Source organism: Rhinolophus hipposideros, assembly GCF_964194185.1.
Source record: "Rhinolophus hipposideros genome assembly, chromosome: 16".
NCBI lineage: Eukaryota > Metazoa > Chordata > Mammalia > Chiroptera > Rhinolophidae > Rhinolophus > Rhinolophus hipposideros.
This window is the reverse complement of record NC_138062.1, coordinates 61293633-61318933: the sequence shown is the minus strand read 5'-3', so window position 1 is coordinate 61318933 and position 25301 is coordinate 61293633. Positions and strand designations below refer to the sequence as shown.

At 55.8% G+C, this 25301-nt stretch overlaps 1 protein-coding gene across 6 annotated transcripts; it reads right to left on the bottom strand.

The window, feature by feature from the left end:
• Positions 1-2478: 2478 nt before the first annotated feature.
• On the bottom strand, positions 2479-25053 carry MIER2 (MIER family member 2). 6 transcript variants are annotated; one of them, XM_081075647.1, is made up of 15 exons: positions 25009-25053; positions 16368-16458; positions 15200-15330; positions 12427-12552; positions 11696-11819; positions 11100-11191; positions 10672-10741; positions 7496-7647; positions 6978-7059; positions 6798-6892; positions 5015-5139; positions 4769-4896; positions 3775-4192; positions 3589-3620; positions 2479-3441 (listed from the first exon to the last, which is right to left on the bottom strand). In XM_081075647.1, the coding sequence occupies exons 1-14, from the start codon at positions 25015-25017 to the stop codon at positions 3617-3619; spliced, it is 1647 nt and encodes a 548-aa protein (XP_080931773.1). In that variant the 5' UTR covers positions 25018-25053; the 3' UTR covers positions 2479-3441; positions 3589-3616. The 6 variants fall into 6 exon arrangements, with proteins under 6 accessions (XP_080931773.1, XP_080931772.1, XP_080931770.1 ...); XM_081075646.1 differs by lacking the exon at positions 3589-3620; XM_081075644.1 differs by lacking the exons at positions 3589-3620; positions 25009-25053 and adding an exon at positions 24265-24465.
• Between the last annotated feature and the right edge of the window lie 248 nt (positions 25054-25301).

Below are 25301 nucleotides of genomic sequence, written 5' to 3'. Positions count from 1 at the left end.
CCCATAAGGGTGTCAGTTCTCATCACCTTGTTGTCTCAGCTCAACCTGATGGACTCCAGGTTTTCCCGAAAGGAGTGCTGTGAAGATGAAGGAAGAAGTCTGGGACGTGGCAAAAAGGTGCCACCTGAGCGGCCACCACTCCTACCTTCCTATTGGCTTTTGTCTCCGAGGCCACACTGGGAGTCCTCTGGGTGGCTGGGTGGCCCTGTCTTGTTAGGAAGCACCAGTGGAGGGTTGAATGGAACACGGTGGGGGTAGGTCCCTGGGCTCACCATCAGGCAGAAGCCAGCATCAGTCAAATGAGGCCTGCACACAGTACTAGGACTTCCCAGTCCCCAAGTGCCCCACGACCCAAGCCAGGGACAGGACAACCTTCCCGGTCGGCGTCCTGGGAACCCTCCGCCTCACACAGACGACCCCTCCTGCAGTGCCATCCCCTGCCTTACCCCGAACCTGCCAGCTCTAAGCTCGGGCAGCGTCTCAGTTTGTGTCTGCTCATCAGCTTATCCTATGTCGTCCCCAGCCCCCAGCCCCAGGAAGACAGGGACCGCACACAGCAGGCACCCACCCAATCAGTGCTCGCTGAATGAAAAGTGACCTATGAATAGAGTGACAGTCCCGCAGCCTGAGGTCACCGGGACAACAGGTGCTCTGGACTGTGAGCGCCTTACTCCCACAGGCACTGGCTTCATGGAGAGTGCGGCCCGATCCCCCCTTCCCTGACCACTGCTGGCGGGGGTGGCATTTCGGGGGACTTCACTCCAGAGGCGGCTTGGCCAAGATCAGGGAAACGGCTGGGCAGTGGGGCAGCAGTGGCCTCTGCTGGACAGCAAGGCAAAGCCACAGCCCAGCAGCGACCTGCGGACACCCATGGGACATTTGGGCACCCACCACCTCCATGGGTCCTTACAGCTCAGCACAGGGTGTGGTAAGGGCTGTGGACGAATGCAGAGGAAGGGTGGGCACGGGAACAGAAGGGGGACAGTGGAACACCTAAGGACAGCCCACATGGCATCTGCAACACGGAACAGAGGACCAGTGACCTCGAGAACAGGTCAAAAGGAACCATCTGAAAGCACAGAAATCTGTGGGACAATACCCATGCTCCCCTGTGTCACTGGAGACCCAGAGGAGCGAGAAGTCATGGCCAAGATGGCCCAGCTCAGTGCAAGGCACCAGCCTGGGGCCCAAGAGGCCCCGGTGCGGAGGCCAGTGGCACATCACACTCAAAGGCTGGTATCCCGACAAGAGGAAATCAGCGAAAACAGACGGGTTACACTCTGGAAAATACAAATAGGAATGGCCGATTTCTTGTTAGAAACCAGGAGTCAGTAAAACATCTTTAAAATGCTAACCCTGCCAGAAATGAAAAAATAAAGTGCTTCACAACGAACAGGGGGACGAGGAGTGTTGGCGGAGAAATGTGTGCCCAGCTCTCAAAGGCTACGGAACATGAGGTGCCAGCACACACACAAGGGGACAGCCCCATGCACACGCTGGGGACAGGGACAGTGTGCAGTGTGGGTGGCCACGGAGCCACAGCACTGGGGTCTGACAAACCAGACACTCTCGTTGTCAGTCAGCCCTTGGTGTTTGCCCCAATGTCTACATGAAAACCCGCAGTAACGGGCTGCATCCAGAAGTGCCGTCCATCAGCTGCGGAGCGGGTGATGCCTGGCAGCCAGCAGATGATGGGTATTACTCAGCACGAGCCCCAAGGGTCATGCAGCGGCCTTAGTGCTCATCGCCATGTGGAAGAAGCCAGTCTGAAAGGCTACACACCAAACTGTTCAAAACCAGGGCAAAGATAAAAGCTTAAAAGGAGCCAGAGGGAAAACACACGAGGTCCACGGCAGCTTTCCTGCTGGGAGCAGAGCAAACCAGGGGATGGGAGGGACACGTCTCTGAAGCACATAAAGATGAAAACAGACTAGAAGAGTCCAATTAAAATCATCCTAAAGGCCTCACGCCCCAACCCCAGACGCCCTGCTCCCAGTGCTGGCATGACCAGCTCTGCAAGGACTAAGCCCCAAATGCTGGGGACTGTCGCCTCTCCCCCACCCCTGGACATCTCAATCCAGGCCAGTCCCACCCAGTCGTGTCCCCTGCCCCTACCCAGCCACCAAGGGAGCTTTGAAAACTGCACATTTGGACCCGAGCCCCTGCTCACCCCTCCAGGGCCCTCAGGACAAAACCTGCTGGCTGGCCCAGCAGCCTCTCGGACACTCAGCCCCTGCCTGACTCACTGGGCCAACCAAAGCAGGCTGGTTCTCCTTTAGGCCTCGAACTACATGTCCCCTCCATTTCACTGACCACCTCCCTCGCATCTCTGTGACACGGACCACGGCCCCCATGCCACAGTCCCCACTCAGCCCAGATCCTGGAACACTGCCTGGCAACCCAAGTGACTAAGTGACAAGGGTGACCTGCAGCTCCCCAACACGTCCTCAGGCCCCACCCAGTCCACCACGAGGCACCCAGGGGGCTTCAAATCAAGTTTAATAAATAAAACAGCAAGGGGTTCAAGGCAGTTATCACTTCACAGTGTGGTCCTTGGTGGGGTGACTGGAGGTCAAGTCCCACTCTACATGGGCTCAAGCCAAAACTCTCCTGGTGACACCCAGGAGCAGGGAGTGCTGCCCTGCCCCCCTGGAGGACCCCACTCCAATTTGTAAACAGAAACATAAATAAAACAAGGGAGACTGGGGTGGAGAAGGACTAGGACCCCGACCCATCTTGCCGGGGGCTTCAACAGAAATGCCACCCGCAGGGTCAGGAGAATGGGCTGGAACCCAGCCCCTGGGCACTGCAGGCAATGGGCCTTGTACCAAGGGAGTGTCAGTCACCTGTGTCCCAGAACACACACCTGAGGCTGCTGAGGGGCCTCGGGCAGAGCTGGAGGGGCAGGAGGGCATAAAGTGCGGCTTTTCCTGAAGTGGACAGCGGGCGAGGCCGGGGGGGCGGGGCCAACGCCGAGGTATATGGCTGTGTGCCCCGTGGGGTTTGGCACCAGGAGCAGCTGCCCACCACCCTGGGCTGGGGCAGCCCGTGGTCCTGCCAGGTGCAGGAAACGGAGCCCAGCAGAGTGCTGAGGGTGCCCTGGGCGAGGCTGCTGGTGCGGACGGCGTCCTGCCTCACGCCCCCCCCCCCATGGGCAGGGCCACCTTTCCTCGCCTCTGCTGGCTGGGTGGGGCCGGTCTCTGCACCCAGCTGCCTGGGTCCCGTGGTGGTGGTGCCAGTCTGTGTGGGGAGGGGCAGGGCCGACAGCCCGGCCGCCGCTCACCCCAGTCCTTGAAATGTTCTGAAGCAGACGGCCTGGCCTGAGGCCCACAAGAAGAAGGATCGGGAAGACTGACGGGCAGGCCCCACAGTGGCCCCAAGTCCAGTCTGGGCCACTCGCGCCCACATGTGGCCAGGGATCAACAGGTCATCACGTTACAGCTGCAGTGGGAGAACCGAGAGAGCGTCAGCCAGTCCCACAGGCCACACAGCTCCCGACCTCGCCGCCCCCAGCAGACCGTGTTGTCACGTGTGCCTAGGGAGCATGGAGGCAGGGTGGGAGGGGACTGCCACTGGCCCCGTTTGTACCTTTTGGATTTTGAACCATATGAATGTATTACCTAGTCAAAAAAATAAATAAGCCAAATTAAAAATAGAGAATGAAACTAAAGAAACAGACTGCTCCGCTGGCCACACCACCCTCGGGCACGGGGCAGACCCTCCCGCTGTCCGCAGTGGCCTGAGGATGGGGCCCGGGCTGGGGGCCACACTCACTGTGACAGGGGCTCCGCGTGCAGCCCAGGAGCCGGGCACGCCGGGCGGGCAGCCAAGAAAGGATTCACGTCCCCAATCCCGATGAGTCCAAACTCAGTGACTGACAGGGACACCTGTGCGGGGGCCACAGCCTCCTCGGGCTCCCCGTCCAAACCCTCCTGGCTGGGGACGAGAGGCAGCTCGGTGGGCAGGGCCAGGTCCACAGCAAGTCTTGGGCCGGCGCTGGGCTCCGGGACAGCTGCAGCTGGGGGGCAGGAGGCTGGCTCGGCCAGCGCTGGGGGCCACCGGGGCTGGGACACAGCCAGGTGCGTGTCCGGCCGCTGGAACGGATGGGGTCCTGGCTCTGAGGACGGGAGGCCACCAGAGCCCTCCTGGGGCTCCGCACGACTGCCGGCCGTGCCATCCACTCCTGGTGGCTCTGTGGGAGAGAGTACCACTGAGGCCAGGCCACACTAAGGTGCACCGGCTCAAGGTGACACTGCCTTCAGGTGAGGCCCAGCAAAGCCGATGGGCCCTCTTCACTGACACACACGATACATACGAACACGGAAGAAGCCATTTCCAGGAATCTGTGTGCCTGGGCTAAGGCCCAGCCTTGGGAGACTGTGACTCCCGCTTTTCGAATAGAATGGAACACAAGACATTCAAGAGAACAAACAAACGCTGCAAAGTCAAGCTGAAAGCAGGGTTTGTGGAGTTCAGCGCACAGTGCATGACAGGCAACTCCAGGTGGGCAGATGTGGACGCACTTCCAGGCAAATCAAGAAACCAACCAGGTTCTGGAATCAGGGGACAATCAATCTAAACCCGAGTCCAACAGACCCAGACGGCAGAGGTCCTTGTCCTTCTATCTGTGGTCACTTCAGAAATTGAAGTCACAAGCCAGGCCTTGTCTTGCTCCCTTGTGGCCCTGGGCCCAGGACACTGGAGAGGGCTCCAACACCCCCGGATTTCCCACGTGGTTGCTGGGGCTAAGGAGCCCCCACATTCTCACCTGTGTGCATCTGTGTCAGGGGGTCCTGCTCCAGGCCCAGGCCCTCAGCGGCAGGGGGCAGGGGCTGCAAGGAGCGGGGATGGCTGGGGCCATCGGGGTCATTGCCGTCCAGGTCCTGATCCACATCCCTGCAGAAAGAGGGCACCATGGGGGGTTGCAGAGGGATAGCTGCTTGAGGTGGGAGGCGCTCCCCAGGACTGCCAGTCCCCCCGACCCCAGATCCTGCTGGGAGCTCGCTGCTCATACGTGGGTCCTGCTGGGCCGTACTTCCGGCGGCCCAGCCGGGTCTGCTGGGAGAAGTAGTCGTAGCGCTCAGACTTCTTCCACAGGTAGTAATACTCCACACACTCACTCACGGACCTTGTGCGCACCTGATGGAGAACACGCGTCGGTCACCTGGGCGCAGCCCTCTGCACCCACCTCCACCCCCATCTGAGGCTCATAGGCCACCCCGGACTGGGACTCCTCCCTTCGCCCTGAGTATGATGGCACTGCCACCTCAGAGAGCTCCGCCGCCTGCTGGCCTGGAACCCCATTCTCCTTCACTTTGGGTCCATGAGCCCCCATAGATGGCAGCATCTCCCTCCTCCACTGCTCGTCACAGGCCCAGCAAGGGTAAACAACGAGCCCTCATGCGGATACCAGGGACAGAGACCCCACCCAGAGAGGACGGCAGGGAACCTGGCTGCGCCCACTTCTCCCATGGCGCGTCACTAATACCCGAGGGAGAGCTGTCTGTGAGCACACGAGACACCATTAAAGGACTCACTGGGGCTTCATGGTCACATACTCAGATCACGTACACGAGCACGCGGAAAGACAGGGCGACACCCTAGAGACTGACATCCGCATGGAGCTGGATGCCACCTGGCGAAACCTCTTGTGATTTGGGGCGTCTTCCCACATTGGAGCTACAAGGTGAGCACCCCCGCTAGTCCCCAGGGTGGGGACAGACACCAGAGCCTCGGAGGCCTGGGACCCAGGGGCCGGGCACACACGCGTCGTCCCCTTGGACTGGGAGACAGCGTCACAGCCTCCCGGAGCCAGCATGGTGACCACTTACAGTGCATGGCGACCGGGGCGGGCATATGAGAATAACGCATGGGAGAGTCTGACACAGCAGCAGCCTGGGCTGCCACGCCAGGCCAGCAGATGCTGACCCGACGAGAGGACCCAGCACTGCCTGGGGCGACACGGCGCGGTCAGCTGAGCAGCGCCCTGCCCCTACATCGGCCCAGAGACGCCTCACTGACTACCTCCCAGGGAGGGACTAGGAGCCCTGAACATGAGCAAGGTTCCAGCAGGCCCTGCTTCTCCATAAGCCTTGTCGCCACTGCAACAGGAAGGGGCCAGGGCAGCTTGCAGGACCCCACTGGAGAAGGGGTGAGAAGGGGACACCGCAGGGTGACAGACAGGGAAATTCAGGCTGAAGACACATGCAGCCAGAGGCCAAGGGAGAGTGTCCAAGAGCTGGAAGGACGGGGGACTCAGGGATAGGGGAGGGCGGGACCTGGCACTTGGCAGCGCCTCTGCTCATGGGTGTTTGCCACATGTGTCAGGAAGGACCTGTTTCTTTGGTTTGATCGAACGAGGAGACCCTTGGCCCACACAGCGGGGCGGAGGGTGGGTCCAGGCCAGGAGCCAGTGCTTCAGCATCGACACTGGCACTGAGCCTCCAGGTTCTGCCCCAGGGAGACGGCAAGGCGCTGCCAACGACCACAGCAGTGGGTGAGGGACAGACACAAGTATTAAAATTCACCTCCGGGCACATTCTCTCCTATAATTGGAGCTTGCTTGGGGATAGAACACGGTTTGGCAGAGACTAGAATAAGATGATAACAGGCATGCAGCAACGTGGGAACCAGGGCTTTAGCCCTTGGCTTGGAAGAGTCTGCAGGAGGCTGGTGAGGGGAGTGCCGAACTCACGCTATGGGGTGGAGGGTGCCACGTGCCCAGACTCCTGAGCCCCTCCCAGTCCCAATGAGCCCCTGGTGCAGCCCGGTGGGAGCCAGGCTGGCAGTGTCCTCACCTTGTTTGCCTGGATCAGGTGGAAGTTCTTCCCGTGAACTCGGAAGCCGTGCTCAAAGTTCCTGCACTCCTCCTCACTCCAAGCACAGAGCCCATCTGCCACCAGGAGGGGGCAGTGGTGTCAGCAGTGTTCAGAGCAGGGCAGCAGGCAAAGGGTAGGGCAGGTGTGGCACACGCTCACCTCGGATCACCTTCACGTTGAACCGCAGCCTCCGTAGGGCCTCCTCCACATTGAAACTGCATTTTACCAGCTCATACAGCGCCTAGGGGAGCGAGAACCTCTTCCCACCTGCTCACCACTGAGCAACAGTGGGGGCATTCACCCCACCATTGGGGTGGGAACATCGGGGTCTTCACACTATCGGAGCAGAACTATCTGAGGCATTCACATCATCGGGGGCAGACGTTGCGGAGTTCACACCACCAGGGCAGGGATATTGGGGCATTCACACGGTGTGTGGGGGGGTGATCACACCATCAGGGTGGGGACATTGGGGCATTTACACCATCAGGGCGGGGGATCACTGAGGGTCATTCACACCATTGGGGAGGGGACACTGGGAGTGTTTGCACCATCAGAGTGGGATATTGGGGGTGTTTACACCATTGCAGCAGGGATATCGGGGGCATTCACAGCACCATCAGGCAGGGACCCTGAGGACATTCATCCCTCCCCAACTCCCCCAGGGCACTGCCTACCTGCTCACTGTCTTTCACCATCTCTCCCTCCGGGAGCTGAGACCCAGCCATCTCGTGCCATCTCCGCTTGACTGCCCGGTACAGGAACTCCTCCACCTCTCTCTCAGGGAGGATGGTAGGGTCCCAGAGCAGCTGGTCTTCATTCTCATAGACTGTGTGCAGAAGGAGGGCCAGGGTCAGTTGCAGGCATGTGGTTCACACCTCAAGAAGCACACACTGACCCACCACACACACCCACCAGGCCCGCCATCACAGCACCTCCAGAAGACAGGTGCTGGTTTGTGTGTCTAGTTCTTATGGGCTGGGCCCACCCCCTCCGCACCCCTCTAGGCCCAGAGGTCACCAGGCCCAGGCTGGTCGGAATAATGAGGAAGGGCGGGCAGAGGAGGACTTCTGAGCATGGCCTTTGGAAGGAAGGCTGCGCAGTTTGCAAGCCTTGAAGAAAAGAGTCCCGAGGGAGCAGTGTGAAGAGCCCGGACTTGATGGCAGCAGTGAGGCCTGGGTCCCAGGTGGCCCCGTTTAGGCCACAACTACCAAGCGCAGCACCACACAAGCCACATACAAGTGTGCTTTGCTCAGGGGAGAGGAGTCCTGCCCCATGGCGGCAGTGGAGAGCAGGTGCATTAAGGAAGGATAAGAAGTGGACTTTGGCTGAAATCAGCCAAAGAGGAGGAAAAAACAGAATAAAACTATTTGATTAATCAAAAAGAAGACAAGAAAAAAAGCTAAAGGACCAAAGAGCAGATGGAACAAGTAGAAAACACATGGAAGATGGTGACCTAGTCCCAACCATTTTCACAATTACACGAAAAATAGTCCAAAACTTAACTGGATTAAACACTCTCTATTAAAAGGCAAAAGACTATCAGGTTGGGTAAAAAATTAGATCCCAAAATATGCCATTTACAGAAAATACACTTCCAAATATGAAAAGACAGAAAGGAGCATTTACCAAAATTGACTAAAAACTCGTCATAAAACAAGGCTCAACTCATTTCAAAGGCCTGAGATCACAGAGCATGCTCCCAGGAATTCAACTGGAAATTGGAGACCGCAGGATAACCAGGAAATCCCCAACGTTGGAGATCAAACACAACACACAACGCTTCTAAGTAACCCCTGGGTCAGAGAAGGTATCACAATGTGAATGAGAGAATGACAAACTAAAATGAAGTAAACTAGGCAGAAAAAAATATAGATAAAAGTAAAAATCAATCAAATAGCAATCAGACAACAGAGAGAAATCAATAAGCAGAAAGTTAGCTCCTTGTAAAGGGTAATAAAAGTAACAAACCCCTAACAAGGCTGATCAATAGGGAATTAAAAGGAGAAAAATGCAAAACAGCAACATCGGAACTTAAAAAGGGAACGTCACTATAGATTAAATAGACATTAAGAGATAAGAGAATATCATGATCTTTTTTACAATAAAATTAATTTATTAATGTGATAAACCCCTCAAGAATGTATCAAAACAGAAACGCAAGCTCCAGACTGAATTATATTAAATATGTTGAATTCATAATTTAAAATCTTCCACAAAAATGACACTAAAATAAATCCCAGACCCAGAAAGCTTTACTAAGGCACACTTCCAAACATCTGAAAAAAAAACAGTTAAAACCTCACACAAATTTTCTGATTTTGTTAGAGAAAGGCACTTCCCAGAACCCTTGGTGAGCATGGCGTCACCCTGACCTGAAGCCTGGCAAGGACAGACACAAAGTACAGACAGCAGGCAGTGTCACAAGGGGCTGAACATGCGCCTCGGCGTAGGCATGCCACAGCTCAGACCAGAGCGAACAGTGGAGCCCAGACCCAGAAACGGCGCTCACACCACCGACACTTGTTGTCTGACAGGCACACCTGCGACACAGAGGGGCAACAATGCCCTCCAGTGTGTGGTGCCGAGCAGCAGAGGCCCAGACACTCACCTCCAACGCTAAGTTAAGATCACAGCCCCGACACACAGTGGGTTCAAGCAAAGATCGAGGGGCTAGATCCTCCATGTTTAGGGAGGAAACATGCAATGCACAGCGCCCACACAGAACGTGTGTAAGGAACACAGGAGGGCCCCACAAATCAGAACGTGGGCACAGGCCTCGAGAAGGCACCTCACAGGCGATACCCAAGTAGATCACACACATACTCCTCAGAGAAATGCAAATGAAAACCACCAGGCGACAGACAAAAGTCACACCCACTGGAACGGCTAAAACCAACAGGAAGAACAGTGTCAAGCGCTGCAGAGAGGAGAGCGCTGGACTTCCTGCGCGCTGCGGGAGGAACCCCTAATGTAGGCCACCAGGTGCCTCCGAGCCACCTCTCCAGGAGCAAGTATGTCCACTGGGACATGCCTGAGGACGGTCATCCACAACACAACGGACCACACGCGTAGGCTTAATGTCACGGTGTGAACATCTCCACGGGACGAAGGAGCACGGCTGCCTGCAGGGGGACAGACTGCAGACGGACACTGGCCCAAGGGTTAGCTGAGCGGTGTGGGTGGTGCCCCTGTGTGGTCGGCTTCAGTCACCTTCCTGTCCCGTGTCCTTACCCAAGCAGCCGACCCCACCCCACCTATGCGCAGCCTCTGGCCCCAGGAGGCCTTGCTCTCCTTGCTGAGCGTCCCTGTCTCCCTTCTGTTCCCTCTTGCCCCCGAATCCTGGCTGCTGAACCATCTGGGTAGTCTCCTGAGCCAAGGGTGCCAGCCCAAGGCCAGCGGGGCCTTGAGGCAAGATACACAGGACAAGTCAATAGATAGGTGACCCCCATCCTGTTCTTCACCTGCAAATGAGGTGACAATTCCTGTCTCAGGATAACAGAGGCCACTAAACTCTGGAGTGGGATCGACAGACAGATCAAGTCCAGGAGGGGGTACTGAGAGGGCTCTGGGACAAGACAGGGACAAGGTAAGGCAGAGACCTGAGGGCTGAGCAGGGAACAGCATGTGCCTAGAGGACAAGTGTGAGGCCCTGGCAGGGGGCCGAATCTCCGGCTTCCTCGGCCCAGCCTTGGCCGTCCTACAGGTGGCGCAGGGCGAGCACCTGACCAGACTGTCCCCTTAGGTTCCCTCTGAGGTCTGGGCACTCGCTCAGGCTGGGCATGAAGCGACTTCCTTCCTGGCTGGAGCAGAGTTTTCATCTTTCCTCACCCACCACCCGGGCCCCACTTACTCTTCTCACCATGGCGGCTCAAGTGCAGCTTGCTGAGGTCAGCTTGGAACTGGGGCCCAACCATGATCTCCTGCAAAGGCAGAGGCCAGGGAAGTCAGGGTAGGTGCAGTGTGGTTCTGAGCCCAGAGCCCAGGGCTGAGTCAATGTGCAATCTGCCCGCAGATGCCAAATCCTGTGGTCTGCGAGCAGAAGGCTGGGTCCCCTTCTATCTGTCCGTCTGTCCAGTGCGGCCAGTCATGTGGCGGGCTGGGGGTGGGGCCTGAGGACCCAGGTGTGCAGGAAGGACCTTGGGGCCACACTGCGGGGCCAACAGACGTCACAGAGCACGGGCTCAATCCCAGCCCAGCCCTCATAAGCCATGCGCCCACCCCTGCCCCAGAACAGGCAGAGGCCCACGACGAGGGCGCCACAGGGCGAGAGCCACGCACCTTTTTACATTTGTTGGCAGGTAGAGGGTCCTCCTCGGTGTCGGATGAGGTGGAAGAGCCCAGCTCTTTGTCTGTGCCAGTCAGGAAGTGGGCTTTGGGAAGAGGGGAGCAGGTGGGCCACACCGTGGCACTAGGTGGCCCCCCAGGCTAGTGGCCCCCCACGGTGGTCTCCACTGCTGTAGCCTCCACCCTCTCCATCCCCCTGACCCCCACGCCTGCTTCTCCAGGTAAGAGGCGCATCGCAGGCCTGGCCAAATGACAGAAGCACAGGGCATGTGCACAGGAGCGGGACTTGCTAAATCTCACACTGCCAGGCCTCCTGGGGAGGACGACCTTCTGAGGGCACTGCCCCTGAATCGGACATGCTTTTGGTTACAGGAACCAACACGGTCCCTCCTCCTGGAAACCAAAGCCACTCAGTCTCAGCTCACAAGCCCGGGAGGTGGGAACCCCAGAGGAGCTCAGGCCGAGAACAGGGCACCCCAGTGGCACCACCCATCGGTGCCTGAGCTCCCTGCCCCCAACAGCGCAGGGCCCCTCTGTGTGCACCACCAGAGCCTTGCTCAGCCCGGGGGGAACAGCAGGCAGACACCTACGTCCACTCTGCTTAGGGAAGAGGTCAGAGGCTTCATGCGAGGTCACGGATGGGGTGAGGTCATCGGCTGAGGACTGTGTCTCTTCCTCTTCTTCCCCTGAAAGCAAATCCTTCGCTATTTGTTCCTTTTAACAAGAAAGTAGAGAACATTTTGCAGTTTGTCTTCATAGTCTTAAGATAACACTAACAATAGCAGCCACGGCACTGATTTCTAGAGGAGTTTCCCTCTGGGAGCACTGCAGGCTCACATGGGTCTGTGCTCCCACTTTGCAGGCGGGACCAGGCACAAGGGCAGGGCGCCAGCTCCGAGTGTCGTTCCCAATCCCATAGCCCTACAGCCTGGAAAGGGACATAGCCGACGCATGGCCGGGGAGAGTCGGAGCCCCTCACTGCTTTCTCCACTCGCGCTTTTGGTTTCACTTCAGTACTAAGACCTGCCCTCCTGACACCGCCCCGACCTGGTCAGGACCAGAGGGTCGGGGCCTCACTGGGTTGCCTCCCTCCCAGCTGCGCTGCTCCAGGCCAGTCTCTATTCTGCTCCCCCTTAGCCTGTTGTCAGGGTCTATCCATCCCAGCCTGGGCAGGAGACTACAGCCGGCTGCACCAAGACTCAGGAACAGGAAGACAGGGCCCTCTAAGCCATCCAGGCCTCAGGTCCTGACAGCACATCTGCTCCTCCAGCCTTCGTCTGCCCTCCCGGAGCCCTCCCACCAGTTCCAGGGGGACCCTCACCTTGTCCAGAGTCATGTCCGGGAGGCGGGCCGTGGCATCACTGCCCTCGCTCTCACGCGCTGAGATGGGGGCTGCCGCCTCATAGCCGTAGAGGGCAAGCAGCTCATCAAGGGGCATGTCACTGCTCTGAGGGGGACAGCGCTTTGTCAGCAGGGGCTGCTCCGGGCGTCGCTTCCCCCTCCTCGTGTCCGAGTCCCATCAGCCACCAGAACCAGAACCAGTTTGTCACATTCACAGCCACTCACCCCAGCCAGACCCCAGGCCCAGACCATCACCCAAGGACTCCCTTGTGACACCCGGGAGAAGTGCAGATGAGACACCAGAACCCAGAGAGATCAGCTGTGTGCCCAAGGTCACCAGCCTTGGAGGGCCACACTGTGCTGCTCAGAAAAGCATCCCTGCTCGGGTTGGTGCAGGCCTGGCTCCAGGAAAGCAAGGACGGTGCACTGCCTGGAACCTACCACAACTCAGGACACCGATAAACCAGGGGTGAAGCCATGATCATCTGATTAAACACAGAAAAGGCGTCCGGTGACATCCAGTGTCCACCTCCAATTTTACAAAGCCCTCCCAGTACGAAGCACAGAGCTGGACGCCCCGTTAGTGTCACAGGACGCTGTCAGCCCTTCCTGGTCAGCAGTGCACGGCCAGAGCAAGCCTACCCCTCGGAACAGGAAGGCACGCTGAAGGGCGCCATAGCTACTTACACTATTTTGACACTTGGAGCCAACGCAATACAACAAGAAACCGAAATGAAACATTTCGTTACTGGAAAGAAGAGACTAGAACTATCATCACCTTCCTCCCAGTACTGTTTTCCCATCTGTTTCTCCCCACTCCTGACTGCCACCCAAAGACGCCAGCTTCACTGAACATCCTGTGTAAGAGTACTGATTTACCAAACCTCACCCTGAGCAGACGTCATTTTAATTTTCTGCGTGAGGAAATGGGAAGCACGTAGGAAGTGCCTGCCACACCCCAACGTGAGGCACTGGTGACAGAAGCGAGCTGCCCTCATCACTCAGCCCATCTTTACTTGAGAGAATGCCCCTCCACCCCACCCCAGCCCCAGCCTCCTTCCTCCAGTCAGGAGTTCGACAGGACCCCAGCAGGCTGCTACTTCAGAGGAAACAACTGCCTGGTTGCTATAAAAGGGAAACTTGAGCTTTTAAGCAAAAAATTGTAATTTTGGAAAACTTGGATCTGACCACATGAACTTGACAGATTGCCACAGCCTCTGGTAAAGTAATACGAAATGGCGAGTGTTCCTGCTTTTACCTTAGATAGTATATTCTTTCTTTTTCTTAATCAGCTTTTAATTATATCTGAAAAAAAATCTAGATCTAATTTAGTTAATAAATATCTGCTTTGGGCTTAGGGCAGCTTTGAAAAGTTTTAAATTTATGTTGAACTTTTTTAATTTTTTTTTTCTTTAAGAGGGCGCAGCTCACAGTACCCCGCGTGGGATCAAAGCGGCAACCGTGGTGTTACCAGCACCACACTCTAACCAACTGAGCCAACCGGTCACCCGTTTTTTGTGTTGTGTTTTTTTTTTTTAAGAGAAAACATCTGATTTGGTTACAAGACAAAATTGATACCAAGTGACACATGGCATCAAGCTAAATAAATGCCCTATGATTAGTCCTTAAAAAAAAATTCCCAATACTTACAAGGCACCTGATGAGATCAGTGTTGACACTATTATAGAGTAAATGTTTGTGTCCCCCCCAAAATTCATGTATTGAATCCCTTGTCCTCAACATGACTGTATTTGGAGATGGGCCTTTATAGAAAAACTTAAAGGTCATAAGGATGGGGTCCGGCTCCAATGGGGCTCTCTCTCCTCTATTTAATGACCCAGGGAGAAATGAGTGCCTGCACGCTGGGAAGAGGCCGCCCCTGCAGACCTTGGTCTGAGACTTCCAGCCCCAGAACTGTGAGAAAATACATGTCTGGAGTTTAAGCCCTGCAGTAGTGCACGGTTGAAACAAATGTGTGTGTTTAAATCTTAGATTGTGAACTCTGTTGACATGTGGAGCTACACATCAGGGAACCATGGTGTTGCAAACATGTCATCAATGCACAGGTGACAAGACCACACCCAGGTGAAGGTCCACGCCAAGTTCAAGACGAGTGGAGGGTGACTTAACCAAGTGCAGGAGGCTCGCTGGACATATGTGATCACCCTTTTCAAAACGACCAGTTGCTGAACTTTGGTCCCTCACCAAATAACCATCATTATGTCACAAGCCCATTGGGTACCCCGCGTTTCCCAGGAACAGAGCTGTATTAAGCCGCATGCAGTTCAATCAGAATTGCATGTCACAGGCCCATGGCTGCTCACCGCAGATGCCCTCTCCTAGCTGCTTCTGCATTCGGGGCTACATAAATGTAACACGATTCCATTCCTCCCTAATTGTTTTTGTGTTGGAAACGTTATTTTCTCATTTTCACAAAAATACATTATCTCTACTAACAATAGGGTTTACTCCATCAACAAAGCTGCTCAAGGGCCTCAGTAACTATCACGAGCATAGGGGGACCTGAAGCCAAAGTCTGAGAATGGCAGGCTCAGTGCCCAGCCACCCCACTGGTCCACGGCCCTAGAGCCTCTGGAAGGCAGGGCCAGTTGTGTCCTGTGCCTTGTGACCTCAGCTCCCAGCACACAGGTATGCAAGCAGGACTTATCACTGCAGACTCTGCAGCATGTGGACCAGTTTAGCCAAATGAAGAAACCATGACGCTCACCCAGCAGCACTCCAGGCACACGTACCTGGGAGACCACGTCCTTGTGCAGCTGCTCAGATGGCCTCAGAGCCTCCTCACACTCCCCCTGGATGCCGTAGTCCTGCGACAGGATGTCTGCGAGGCTGAACTGCTGCTCTGCGGAGCCCACGGACACCCCTGTGGAAGGACACCAGCTGCATGAGTGCCTCACCCTGCCCGTCCTCGTCACTGCACTGAGACTGCAGACAGCTGGGGCAGAGGAAGCGACAGTGGCCCAGCTGCCACCAGTGTGTGGCCATGTGTGTAGTGCACACGTGTGTGCACGCAGCTGTGTGGAAGGTTGTAACGTGCGTATGTCCATACACACGTGTGCATACACCTCTGTGCACGTGTGCGTGGACACGCGTGTGCACACGGGGCTATGTGTGTGCACTGGTGCTCAGCATTGTCAGTCTTCCAACAGAAGAATGCCTGGCAGGAGAGCTCCCCTGCTAACTGCACAGTATTCTGAGGCTTCAGGGACGTGCTTTCCTGGGTGACACGCACGAGATAAGCGCCGGCTGAGTCAGTGTGGGAAGCGCACAAAAGGACCACACCTGGTCCCACGGTCCCCACAAAACTCGAGCAAGGCCCTCAGCTCTGGAAATGTAGGGCTGATGCTGAACACCCAACTCCGTGAGTCACAGTGGGGCACAGTGCAGGGACAGCCAATGGGCGGCACACAGTAGGCCCAACAAATGCCCATCCCTTCGTCTCCCTCAGCAGGGCCATAGCAGCGTCATGGGCACGACCGAACGGGTGGTAGGTGTGACCAGATTTGGGTTTTTCCCCACAGAGCCACGCAGGATGTGTTGTCTCCACGAACGGGACAAATAGCCAGGTCTCAGCCCAAGCCAGGGCCACGAAGCCACGGCTGGCACTCCACATAGGTCCAAAGCACACGGCAGGGGCCGAGCGGGAAGGGCAAGTGGCCAGCTTGGGGCAGATGCTCACCCAGCACCCGCTTTCCTGTCAGCCGGGCAGGGCACCCAGGACCGAGGGGCTGTGACCTTTCCTGGTCTGCCCTGCATGGCTACAGAATGGGAAGTAGTCCTGGCGACGGTGGGACTGTGTCCACCCCGTCCCTGGACCCTAGGGCCAGCGCGTAGTCTGTCTCCCACAGCTGCAATGGCCCTGGCGACCTGGGCAGGACGAAGGTGGGGACAAAGGAGCACCTGCTGTCGTTGGCAAGCCGGGCTCCCCAGGGCACAGGCTTTGAGCGAGGCAGGCGGCCACGCGGGGGCTCTGCCTCTCCAGCGAGGAGGCCTGCAAAGGAAGAAGGCAGGGTCAGCTCAGCCAGCCACAGCCCTCCGACAGCTCCCGGGGGCCCAGGGCTCTGGCCTCCATGGGCTTGGGGGTGGGGGTAACGTGAACTGCCTCTGAGGGCTAAGAAGGGAGCACCACGAGCGGGCGCAGGCGCGCAGCTGCTAGAAGTTACTCCCCTGCCCCTGAGTCAAGCACAGGGAGGTGCAGACACACGGGGCTGACACAGCAGCTCGGGAACCTCAGTGTCCTCATCTCCAAGTGGGAACGGCACTCACCAGGACCGCAACGGGCCTGGCCCCACCTGTAGCAGAAACACGTATCACACACCCAGGCCACAGGGACCAGGTGAGCCACACACAGCCCTTCTGCACATACACAGCCAGCAGTCACTGGCCGCAGCCCATTTCACAAGGGTCCCAGCCTGCAGGGACTTAGTCTTCAAAAGGCAAATAGCCATTTGGGGGCAACCTGGCAATTCTGCCAAAGGTACAGAGTTACCAAATAACCCAGCACTTAATTCTACTCCTAGGTTCATATCCAGCAGAACTGAAAACACACAACCCACATCCATACCAAACACGCATGTTCATGGCATGATTCATAACGGCCCAAGGGTGGAAACAGCCCAAGTGTCCATCCACGGAGGAACGGAGACACACAGCGTGGCCCACCCACACACATGGGGAGTCACTTGGCCGTGAAAAGGAGGGAGGCGCTGACACTCGCCACAACTTGAACACACGGTGCTCATGAGAGAAGCCGGACACACAAGGCCACACAGTGTGTGATTCCACTTATGGGAAATGTGCAAACAGGCACATCCACAGACAGGACGTGGGTTAGTGGTTGTCAGGGGCTGGGGAGGGGGCTGAAAAGGAGGGGTAGGGGTGCCTGCTAATGAGGACAGCATTTCTTTTTAGGGTGATGTACAAGTTCTAGAGCTAAAAGGAGGTGACAATTTCAAAACTTTGTGAACATACTATAAAGTAAATTAAATACTTTAAATGGGTATACTTTGTGGTATATAAACAATACTTCAACAATAATTTTTTAAAAAGGCCAACAGACTAGGAATAGATTGGAACTTACTCATAAAGGCATCTACCAATAACACCCCTTAATGGTGACACGGCAGGATACCCACTCTCGCCACAGCTGTTCAATGGAGCACTGGAGGTTCTAGTCAGGGCAAGAAAATGGAATAAACGGATCCAAACTGGAAAGGAAGAAGTGAAGCTTTTTCTTTTTGCAGATGACTATAATTTGGACACAGAAAATCCTAAAGAATCCACTAAAAAAAAAATGGAACTAGTAAATGAACTCAGCAAAGTAGCACGTTACAAAAGCAACATACACAAATCACTTTTATTCCTACATACTAGCAATTAACAAGCCAAAAAGGAAATTAAGAAAACAACTCCATTTACAATAGCATCAAAAGAATAAAATACTTAGGAATAAATTTAGCAAAAGAAGTTCAAAACGTACACTCTACAAAGTGCAAAACACGTTGAAAGAAATTAAGACCTGAAGACAAAGAAAGACATCCTCTATCTGTGGCTCTGAAGCCGTGACTGCTAAGGCGTCAGTACTCCCAAGCTTGTCTACAGACAATGCAGTGCCCAGCAGAAAGTTCTGTGCAGACGCTGACTTTTCACAAGTCACAGGAAAACTCAAGGCACCCAGAATGGCCAAAGCAATCTTGAAAGAGAAGAACACGTCCTGATTTCAAAATTACTACAAAGATACAGTAAGCAAAACAGTGTGGTCTGGACACTTGAGTCTGGACATTTAAATTAAAGGAACGGAACTGAAAATCCAGAAACAAATCCACACACTTACAACCAACTGAATTTTGACAAAGGGTGACGAAACAACTCAGTGGGGAAAGAATAGTCTTTTCAGCAATGGTGCTGGGACAACTGGATCTCCACATGCAGAAGAATAAAGTTGAACACCTACCTCACACCCTATACAAAAATGAACTCAAAATGGATCAGAGACCTTAAATTTAAGAGCTAAAACTATAAAAATCTTAGGAGAAAACACTGGGATAAATCTCTGTAACCTTGGACTGGGCAATGGTCTCTGAGATAAGACACCAAAAGCACAAGCAACGAGAGAAAACAGATAAACTGGATCTCGCCAAAACAGAAAAACTTCTGTGCTTCAAAGGGCATTATCAAAAAAGTGAAAAGATAACTCCAAAAATGGGAAAACACATTTGCAAATCATCTAGCTGAAAAAGAACTTGCATCTAGAAAACACAAAGAATTCTTACAAAGCATTAGCAAGATAACCCAGTGGGAAAATGGCAAAGGGTCTGAGTAGACATTTCTCCAGAGGTGCACAAGTGGCCAATGAGCAGGTGAGAAAACACTCACCTTCAGGGGAAGGAAAATCAAAGCCACAGGAGCTCTCACTGCACAGTTCCAGCCAAAGACGGCAGTGTCGGGAAAACGGCAGTGGCTCCAGGCAGGAATGTCAAACCCAGCAGCAACTTGGAAAAGGTCAGCAGACCCTCCCAAAGTGAGCAGTGTAACCCAGCACAATCACTGCTAGGTATCTACCGCAGGGGGTCAGCGTGTACTGTCCCTTAATATGCTGCGCTGGCAGAAGGAGTATTTTGAGCTAAAGGCCACAGAGAAAAGCAGACACAGGATGAGCTCTCCGCTCCCCCATGTGCCTGAAAGCAAAGCAGACTCCCATTAGGTTGCCCCGAAACCAGGAAGGGAGCCCCCTTACGTATCACTGGTGACACACTGGCACTAGGAGTCTGCACACAGACCTCACTGACGCCTGGTCTCCCACCAGTTCCCCCACGTATTTACCTTCCAACCACTTGCAGCCCTTAGAACAGTCCTTTCCTCTGTTGTCACTCTCTAAGATTCACTGGCATCTCTTGTTCAGATGACCCCGGAGCCCACACCCTCATCCAAGTCTCACGTCACCAAGGCCTCCCGTAATGTACGCTGCACGTCGCACATGCTAACGGACTACCTTTCATCTAGATCACTGGGCCCCGCGCACGTGAGAACCTAGGAGGGCACAGGGCACAAGGCAAGCCTCTCCTCCTCGCAACACCCAGAGAAAACGAAGGTCTACACTGAAAACTCATGCACACACATGTTCACAGCACAATTATTCACAACAGCCAAAGGTGTAGAGAACCCTAATGTCCAGAACTGGTGAACAGACAAGCCACACAAAACACTGGAGTGTCCACTGTGAGAAGGACAGAGGCGCTGACGTTCGCCACAGCGTGGATGGACCCTGAACACACGGGGCTCATGAGAGAAGCCGGACACACAAGGCCACACAGGGTGTGATTCCACTTATGGGAAATGTCCAAACAGGCACGTCCACAGACAGGACATGGGTTAGTGATGGTCAGGTTCCGGGAATGGATGGGGGTGACAACCAAGAGGGCAGAGTTTCTTTTGTGATGATGAAAATATAAAATTGACTCGTGATGGCTGCACAACTCTGAATATGACGTCTGAAAATTACGTCCAAGAACTTGCCACCGTGCACTTACACTGGCAACACTGTACGAACAGCTCAGGAAGGTCTCATAACCTTGGTATATAAGTGTGTCAGAGCTGTGTTCGTGTCAATGTGTGGCGGTGTCTTGCTAAGTGGCATTCATTACTGTTGTTGCGTGTTTTTGTGTGCTGTCGCAAGTGTCTGAGCTTGAATTAGAACAACAAACAAACATTAAATTTCTTGTTAAGCTTGGCAAGAGTGGAAGTGAAATCAGGGACATGTCAGTCCAAGTTTATGGGGATAATGGCATGAAGAAAATGGCAGTGTACAAATGGATTAAATGTTCTTCTGAGGGGAGAGAACGCGTCACTGATGAAGAGAGGTCAGGGTGGCCAGTAACAAGCCGAACTGATGAAAACATTGCAAAAATTCGTTAAGTTGTGCATCAAAATCATTGGTTGACTGTGAGAAGCACAGCAGACCAAGCAAACCTCAATAGAGAAACAGGAAAATCTTCACTGAATATCTAGGCATGTGCAAAAATGGTCCCAAAGGAGTTCACCGATGAACAAAAGCAAAGGGAGTTTTTAGCCAGTAGACAAATAACTGTATTGGAACACCCTCCCTACTCACCTGATCTGGTTCCCAATGACTTCTTTCTTTACCCGGAGATAAAGGAAATATTGAAAGAAAGACATTTTGATGACGTTCAGGACATCAAGAGTAATATGACGACAGTTCTGATGGCCATTCCAGAAAAAGAGTTCCAAAATTGCTTTGAAGGGTGGACTAGGCGCTGGCGTCGGTGCAGAGCTTCCCAAGGGGAAGGTGACCATAGTGATATTCAGCAATGAGGTAGGTAGTACTTTTTCTAGGATGAATTAGCGAACCTAATTGTCAGACCTCGTATACTAAAACCACTGGACTGTGCACATTAAAACAAGTAAATCATAGGGTATGTGAATTATACATTAGTAAACATGTTTGCCAAAAAAAAGAGAGAGAGAGAGAGAAAGAGAGCAAGAAAGATTAGGGTATCTAGTAAAATAAAATTTAAAAATGTATAGAAAAAGTTTAGTAAGAATTTGCAAGCTGATTTCCTCACTGGGTCCTCAAGAAAACCAGGAGGTTGTATAATCAATCTCTTCGTAAGAGAACAGAATGGAAGCTCGGAGAGGTCAAGTCACTTACTTAAGCTCACACAGCGAGCGAGTCGTACCACTAGAAAAGCACACTCAGGCCATGACTCAGAAGCCCTTCACAGACCCGCACGTGTGGGGCGCCTCACCCAGTGCTCGGGTCGAGCCTGTGGCCTCACCTCCCAGGAAACAGCAGGTTGCCATCAGCCCACAGGCCACCCTGCAGGGCCACACACGGGACACAGCTGTGGTGTCAGCACATTAAAAATCCTCTAAAACCACCTTGACTCTCCTAACTGTTGGTACACCAGTCTCTCGGGACTCCCTTTGACCAGCTGGCCAGGGCCAGCTTCCTTTGTCCTGCCACCAAGAGCCCTCACTGAGGGGGAACCAGAAGAAACAGTGAGAACAAGGGAGGGTCACTCTGCCAGGGGAGAGGCTGAGCACTTGGCCCATCTGACACAGGAGCAGAGAAACACAGTGGGGAAGATCAGATCCCCAAGTCCATTTCCAGGGGACGCCAAGCCCCTTAGAATTTACTGAGGAACAGACTTTATAGACTTCCAGGTGTGGTCCACCCTCGACACTGGAACCCGGTGAGCTGCAGGTGCCCCAGTTCAGAACACTGGATGTTTCCAGCAGCCACAGCTCCATGTGCCAGCATGGAAGACCAAAAAAGGGGGGTAAAAACAGGGAGCAGGGGGAGGACGAGGGAGAGGAGGAGAGGGGCGGAGACAGCCAGCTTTCCAGGGACTGGGTCCCAAACAAGAGGAGCCACAGAGCCTAATGTCCCCAGATCCTGCTGGAGGAGGTATGAACATCAGCAGGAAGACTGCCTATCCTGTGTCAGGGCCTAGATGCCTCAGGCACAGAACCTCCTCCCAGGGCGGCGTCCGTCTGCTTCTCATCACTCACCAGGCTTCACCCCAAGGACACTGCTACAGACTCCATTTTCCAAGGCGGTGTGGCCATGTGTCCCACCCCACAGCTCTTCTCCATGTGATGCTGACATGTCTCCCTTCAAGGCTGGGGCTCTGCGCCCCCTCCCTGCATATCCGGCTGGCCTATGACGGTGGTGGGAGGGATTCTATGTGACTTCCCAGATCAGGTTCCATCTGGTGTCTTTTGGGACAGTCACTGCTGGAACCCGGCTACCATGCTATAAGGAAGCCCAAGCTACACAGAGGCCGTGGAGAGGTGTCCCAGCCAGCAGGCAGCACCAGCAGCCACACGTAAGCGAGGAAGCTTTCCTCCAGCCCCAGCCACCAACCAACTGCAACTGCATGACTGACCCAGGGACAAACGGCCTGGCCAAGCTCAATGCACCCTCAGAACCACGAAGATGACAATGAAAGGACTGTGGGTTTGAAACCCCCACCCACACTGGCAGAGGCGCTCAGGCCTTGGCTGCCCCAGCTTCCCAGTGCCACCTGACCAGCACCCACTGAGCTTCCCCTGGACCAGGCCAGACAGTCAATCCAGAAACCAGTCTCCACCCACAAGTTACCAGTGTAGTTGGGGACACAGAGAACAAACAAGCGGAGGCATACAGTAACTGGGGGAGAAAACGGGGCGGGGACCTGCACAACTGGGGTCACCAAGGCCTCAGGGCATCTCCAGATAGGGCCTGTGGGCACTGGGGCAGCATGGTGATAGCAGAGTCCCTCCAACGAAGGAGCCCGGAGGACTGGCGTGGGTGACATGGACCACACCACTGGGTGGGGTCGCAGTGAGGAGACGCACTGCATCCGAAGGGTAAGGAGCGCTTTGGGATTTTCAGCACAAACGACTGGGCACTTAGGCTTCTGTGAGGAAAACAACGCAAAATTCCAGTCTCCTCTCAAGCTGTTCTTGGCCATTTTGGCAACAATAACAGCAGGCAGCTGACCCTGATCAAAGGCTCACTGCTAGGTAACAAATCGCCACTTTCATCGGTCCAACAGCTGAGTATCTGACTTTATAAGGTTCAGCTTCTCTGTTCAGCAAGCCCCCCAATCCCAGATCCTGTGCAACCTCTTGGCTCGTCCCTGTTCAGAGATGAAACCGCAAGTATGAGAGGCTCAGCAACCTGCCCAAGGTCACACAGAATAAGAGGCACGATAACCGCGAGGGGTCTCCTGGGCAGAGGTCAGCCGTGGCTCAACACGTCTGACATTTGCACACTTGTTGGTCCTTTCCCCACCCGCCTTGAAGGCCCTTTAAGACAGGCACTGTTGGGTTTCTGCTCATGGCCAGATCCTCAAGACCTCCCACAGAGCCAGGCGCGTAGGGGACTTCACATCACACATAGGCTTTCTCCAAGGACACCACTCAAATTCACTCAAGAGGGCACCACCCTATATTGTCAACAGGTAACACAGCACCCTGGGAACCTGGCTGCGGGAAGGTTCCAGGGGCTCAGCCTTAGGCAAGGCAGAGTCAACAGCCAAACCCAACAGCTCACGGTGGAGGCTGGCTGGGGAGTCTGACCCTTCTATCCGTGACACACAGCTACTTGCCAGGCCAGGACACCTGGTGCCCAGAAAGAATGGCACCCATGCCCCTGAGCCAAGGGTGCACATACACACTCCACCACCATGCCCCTGCTGGGCCATCGGGAGACCTTGCTTTTGCCTCCCCCCTGCAAGGCCAGCCACTGCCCCCATGAGGCGTCAGTTTCCCTACATGCCCCTCAGAGAGGACCCTTTGGATTCAGGCACCCGGCACGAGACAGGAGCTGGCTGGTGAGGGCTGGCCTTGAACCCAGATGCCCACACCTCTGGCAGAAATGCAGGGCCTGCTGCCGCCCCTGAGAACATCACTAGTGGGAGAGAAAAACCACTCCTGCTTTCCACACCTACCCGTTCCGCTAAGAGATAAACACTCAACATCGCGCCATGACATGCACCATGTCCTGAAAACTGGCTGTGCCTGACTGGGTGGCCGTGGTGGCCCCACCCACGCGATGAGGGTCACCGGCCGAGTCTGGGGACCTGACTGGCAGCGGCCTTCACTTGTGCGTCCCCAGACTAAACGGTCACGCGGTAAGAGTCACAATGACTGGGCCCCCAGGTGGCGCATCAGTGCCCCCCCTCCGCACGGAAGCCCTAGAAGGTGGGAGCAGGTCGGCACGGCTCTACCCAACGTTCCCAAGTCGAGGAAACTCCCAAACTTCAAGTTTTCATGCCGGGTTTGTCCCGACCAGAAATCCTGAGGTGTCGTGCTTTATCCCAGAAGATCCCAGGTGAGTCTGATCAAGCATCACAGATCCAGACCCCGCAGAGCCTCAACTCGGAAAAATTCTGAATCCGCCCCAAGGATTTCGGGAGCGGGGCCCGGTGGTGCTTCGGGACAGAGCGGCAGCTCCGGGAAGTGACTTGGAGCCGCCGGGACCGGAGGGCCTGACTGCGCGTCCCGGAGGAAGACGCCGCCCGCGATCTGGAGCGCCGGCGAGTCCGCGGGGCCCGGCACCGTGGGGGCTGGAGGGCGGGCTGCGGCGCCGGCTCCCACGCGGGGTCCCGGTGGGGCGAGCGCGGCGCTGTGACCGCGCGACCAGACGCGCCTTCCGCAAAACGGGCCGGCGGGGGGCCGGCGGGGGGCGGGCGGGGGGCCGGCGGGGCCCGGCGGGGACTGCCGGGAACTGCAGGCCTGCCCCCATCCCGGAGCGGCCCTCCCGTGAGCACTCCGCGCCCCCCGCCCGCGCCGCCGCGCCCGCACATGCGCACTGCAGCCCGCGATGTGGCAGCCGGGGGGTGGGGGGGCCGGGGGCGGCTGCCGACGGAGCCCCGCGCTCCTCGGACCCCGACGGGCGAAGCGTTCCGGGCCCGGCCTCGGAGCCCCGGAGCGGGAGGTCTCCGCGCCCAGGGCCACGACGCAGCCGAGTCGCCGCGGCGTGGGCGCGGGCGCGCGGGGGCGGGGGTCCGGCTCCCCCGGCCCGCTCACTCACCTCCGCCATGGCCGTGTGCGCGCGGGAGGCGGTGGCCGCGCCGGGATCCCCGGATGCGGGGTCGTGCGCTCATTGGCTACGGCCCCCCGGGAAGGCGGAGCGCCGGAGCGGGCCTGGGGCGGGCGGGGCCTGGAGCGGGCGGGGCGCGCGCGGCGCACAGTAGGTGCGCGGACGGGGCTGCGCCGAGCGAGTGTGCAGGAGGGCGGGAGCGGGGTTCGCCGGGTCCCGGGTCTTCGCCGGACCTTGGCCTTGGCCGTGTCCTGGGAGGTGGGGGATGCCGTGAACAAACACAC